We start from the raw sequence: 3918 nt of genomic DNA, 5'->3' as shown, positions 1-3918 counted from the left end.
AAGTGTGAAGAACTACTGTGAAGAGAGAGAGAGAGAGAGAGAGAGAGAGACAGAGTGCGAGTGAAAAGAGAGTGGCTGTGTAACAAACAACGCGGTCACTTTCACAAGCCGACCCAAAAGTGCAGGCGGTAACAAATGAACTCACAGCTTTTACTTGCAATAAGCTAGATGTCAACAACAACAACAACAAAAACGTTTGTGTAACTCAACTAAAACGTGTAAAAAAACAACCTTTCCTCGTCACCTAATCAAAATCTAAAATTTGCACTACAATCCCAATTTGTTTCCTATTTTTTTATTGCTGTGGTTTGACATTGGTCGGACGATTTGCTTGTCGGGTATCTACATATGTACATATGTACGTTCGCTCGTCGTACACTTTTGTTATGCAAAATTTCGTGTGAAGCAATTGTGTCGGCACGTCAGCAACAAGAAAATTAGAAACAACAACAGAACAACATTATAGCGCCGTTTGCGTTCCATCCGTCCCACATGAGTGTCGTCGTGAGCCTTTTTTGTTGGTGTACAATATGCATCACCACCATCGTCGTATAGATAATGTCGATGTTGTCTTTGATGTGGACAACGACAACCCCAGCTTTGTTATCCTTAACCAACAAGAAATTGTAACCATATCCAACAACAACAACGACACTAAGCAAAGTAACAAAAGTAATAAAAAAATCCAAATTTATACTACTTGCACCACCACCTTGCCAGTAAAAGTAGTTACAACAAACACAACCATTGTAACTGTCATCGTCGCGGTCACAGTTAGCATAGACGTCATTAACGCCAAAGTCAACCGTGACAGGAGTTACGTTCGCGTCACCTTCACTACTATCGCCGCCGACAAAGTGAAACGGGAACAATCGCGCGTTAAGTCATTTATCGTCGTCGTCGTCGTTGTCGTCGTCGTTGTCGTGGTCGTCGCTATCGTGCTCCTCGTGGTCGTTTTCGTAGTCGCCGCCATCGCGTACAATTGGCTATTAGCCTTGTTGTTGTACATCTCGTTTTTGTCCAAGTCAATGCTGTCGTTGTCACCTTTGTCGACCTAACATTATGTACGTCGACCAACCAAGTCCTCTCTATTATTCACTAACCTACATATAAAAAAAAAAAAATGGGCTTAAATTTTAGAATTTGCGTTTCATTTTAATAGATCAAGGGCGATTTAAAGCTCCTAGATGCTCTAACAACTTTTTTGCATCAAAATGTAAATTCGGTTACTTTATCATCGCGGTCAGGGCTAGATATTAGGATGGTTCTTAAATTATCAACATCATGGGGCATCACCAAAAATTTCAATAATTTAAGATTTGCTACAAGGCACACTGGCCGGAATTGGATTTCTTTTGGCATAAATTCAAGATTTTTATAGCAATATATTCTTGATATCAGTTATTTTTCTAAAAGTACATATATCAACTAAGAAAATGTCCCAATAACAGATTTGAAGTTTCAACCTTGTGCTCTTAGTTTGCCTTCAAAGTCATGTGTCTGATCAGCTATTATTTTGCCAGATTTGGAGCAAAATTATTAGTAAACTTTAAAGTCTTGTGAACGGTTGTGTTATTATAAAAGAAAGAAAATCAGATATGGATAATAAAGGTCAAAGTATGTTCAATACAGTGAGTTAATGGTTATATCTTGTGTGTGTTAAATGTTGCTTTTATTTAATATATTTGTAGTGCATATTTAAAAAATAATACTTAACAATATGTTTGTGTTCCGTGGAGTAGAACTAGCAAGCTGACAAGTTATTAGACGAGCTAATAATACAAAAATGCTTACTAATAATTAGATTTTATTGGCCTAGTAACAGTTTTTGCTCATTTTTGCCTATTTTAACAAAATTTTACATTTTTAGTAAAGTTCGAATTTCCACATGCAGAGCTTCTAACTATTTGGTGTAGAAATTATAAGAAAAAAGACGCGATAACAGAGTATATCTTTACTAGAATTGGGAAATCTCTTTTAAGTATTGATAAAGAAAGAGAAATACGCAAAAAAGTAGCAAACTTTGTCGCTTTTACTACACTAAATTTACGGAAATACAACCGACAATTATCTGGAAATATAGTCATAATTGTTGACAATAATAACACAAAAAAGCCCAATAATGTAGGACGACCCCATTTAACTTATAATGACGCTGGACCCCGATTGAAACGGAAATTGGCTAGCGATCTTTCGTATGAGCACGATACTTCGCTACTTGTACATGCCGCTACGTTATCAGCAAAAAAATCTAATAGAGACGTAGCCTTTGTTTTAAAAGAATGTGTGTAAAACAAAAGCTTTGTTCAAAGGATCCAATACCAATAACTCCAGATGAAGCCCTTGCATTCTTGCTCGATAATTCATATACTAAAACACAATATAACAACATGAGAGCTTTAAATAAACAACAACACTGCAATATATACCCAAGTTATGCAGACCCCTTGGAATAAGCATCGATGAAACTGTCGCTCAAGTTTCATTGCAGAATTTATTGGACCACATCGCCAAAAGCCTAATTTTAGTACAAGAACAAGTCTTCATTAGTTTTCCTGAAATCGCTGAACTTAGGCTTATTGTGAGCTATTATACCTTTAAAACTGAGTGAAATTTCAGGAAGCGTGATTTGGAATAATTCCACTCCACAGTCTGTGCGGTTTTGCAGACCACTAAAAATACAATTTATAAAGGAAACAAGGGAGCACATTTTAATGGAAAAAGAAGACTTGGATCTACAAATAGGAAATTTAAAGCCATTTATTTATACAGACTTCGGCAACCGAAATATCACGGTGTTCTTTGATCTCCATATGACTCTAATAGACGGAAAAGTGTTAAATATCTTGTCAGGTATTAAATCTTGTCAATTATGTCCCATCTGTGGAGCAGGACCTAAAGCTTTCATGCAAACAAAAGATGTAAACTCTGCACATTTTAAGGCAAGGCCTGATAAACTGAAGTATGGCATTAGTCCCCTTCATGCTTGGATAAGAACCTTGAGAGTTTGTTCTTAATGTGTCATATAGGATTGAAGTAAAAAAATGGCAAATAAGAGATGAAAATGATAAGAAAATTATTGAGGCCCGTAAAAAACTTATTCAAGAACGGTTATGGACGGAAATGGGACTTCATGTGAATAGACCAAAGCAGAGCGGTAGCGGAAACATGAATGATGGCAATACTGCCAGAAGAGCTTTCTCAGATGTTACGCTATTTTCTTCAATATTAGGGTTTGACACCGACTTACTGCACAGTTTTCACATAATTTTGATCGCCATTTCTTCTGAATACGAGATTAGCGCCCTAAAGTTTAAGCAGTACTCGGAAAAGACATATTCGTTGTATATGGAAAAGTACCCGTGGTATCCGATGTCACCGACTCTACATAAAATTTTAATACACGGTGCACAAATAATCGCAGCCTCTGTAGTGCCCCTAGGCTGTCTTGGTGAAAGTGTTTCAGAATCCCGCAATAAATATTATAAGAGCGACAGGCGATCTCATGCTAGACAAAATAGTAGAACTAATAATATGGCCGACGTCTTCCAAAGAGCAATGGATTCCTCTGATCCATTCCTTTCAAGCATATCTTTAAATAAGAGACAACAACAAAATCAAAAGAAAAAATTACCTAAAGAAGTTATTGAACTTTTGAAAGCTCCAAACGTTGAACCGCATTCCGACCATTTAAATACATCAGATTGCTCAACGGACACCGACTCTGATGCTGATTCTTTATGTGACATTGCGCAGCCATTTCATGTTCAGTTGGAGGTAGAAGAATGTTAAATATTAACAAAAAATACGTAGATATATGTACATATGTATGTATATAAAATTCGTAGGAATAAAATTGTTTGTGGTTCTTAAAGTATTTGCTTATTATAGCCGATTTGAAGTAAAGTTTTAACAGGT

The 3918-nt window shown here is 36.4% G+C and overlaps 1 protein-coding gene and 1 long non-coding RNA gene across 2 annotated transcripts in view; one reads left to right on the top strand and one right to left on the bottom strand.

The window, feature by feature from the left end:
- LOC118740620 overlaps positions 1 to 3918 on the bottom strand; it is a 74503-nt gene that overhangs the window by 5533 nt on the left and 65052 nt on the right. The window lies entirely within an intron of this gene.
- On the top strand, positions 3058 to 3862 carry LOC118740608. Its single transcript, XM_036472209.1, has one exon. It carries the CDS (start codon positions 3124 to 3126, stop codon positions 3790 to 3792), a length of 669 nt encoding a protein of 222 aa, XP_036328102.1. The 5' UTR covers positions 3058 to 3123; the 3' UTR covers positions 3793 to 3862.

This window comes from Rhagoletis pomonella, unplaced genomic scaffold (genome assembly GCF_013731165.1).
Source record: "Rhagoletis pomonella isolate Grant_MI unplaced genomic scaffold, Rhpom_1.0 Rhpom_scaffold_00006, whole genome shotgun sequence".
In the NCBI taxonomy this organism is placed as follows: Eukaryota; Metazoa; Arthropoda; class Insecta; order Diptera; family Tephritidae; genus Rhagoletis; species Rhagoletis pomonella.
The sequence above is the reverse complement of the archived record's forward strand: the minus strand, read 5'-3'. Positions and strand labels throughout refer to the sequence as shown.

Excerpts from the sequence above, each read along its gene's own strand:
- LOC118740608 (XM_036472209.1), top strand. The coding sequence starts at position 3,124 with ATGGGACTTCATGTGAATAGACCAAAGCAGAGCGGTAGCGGAAACATG.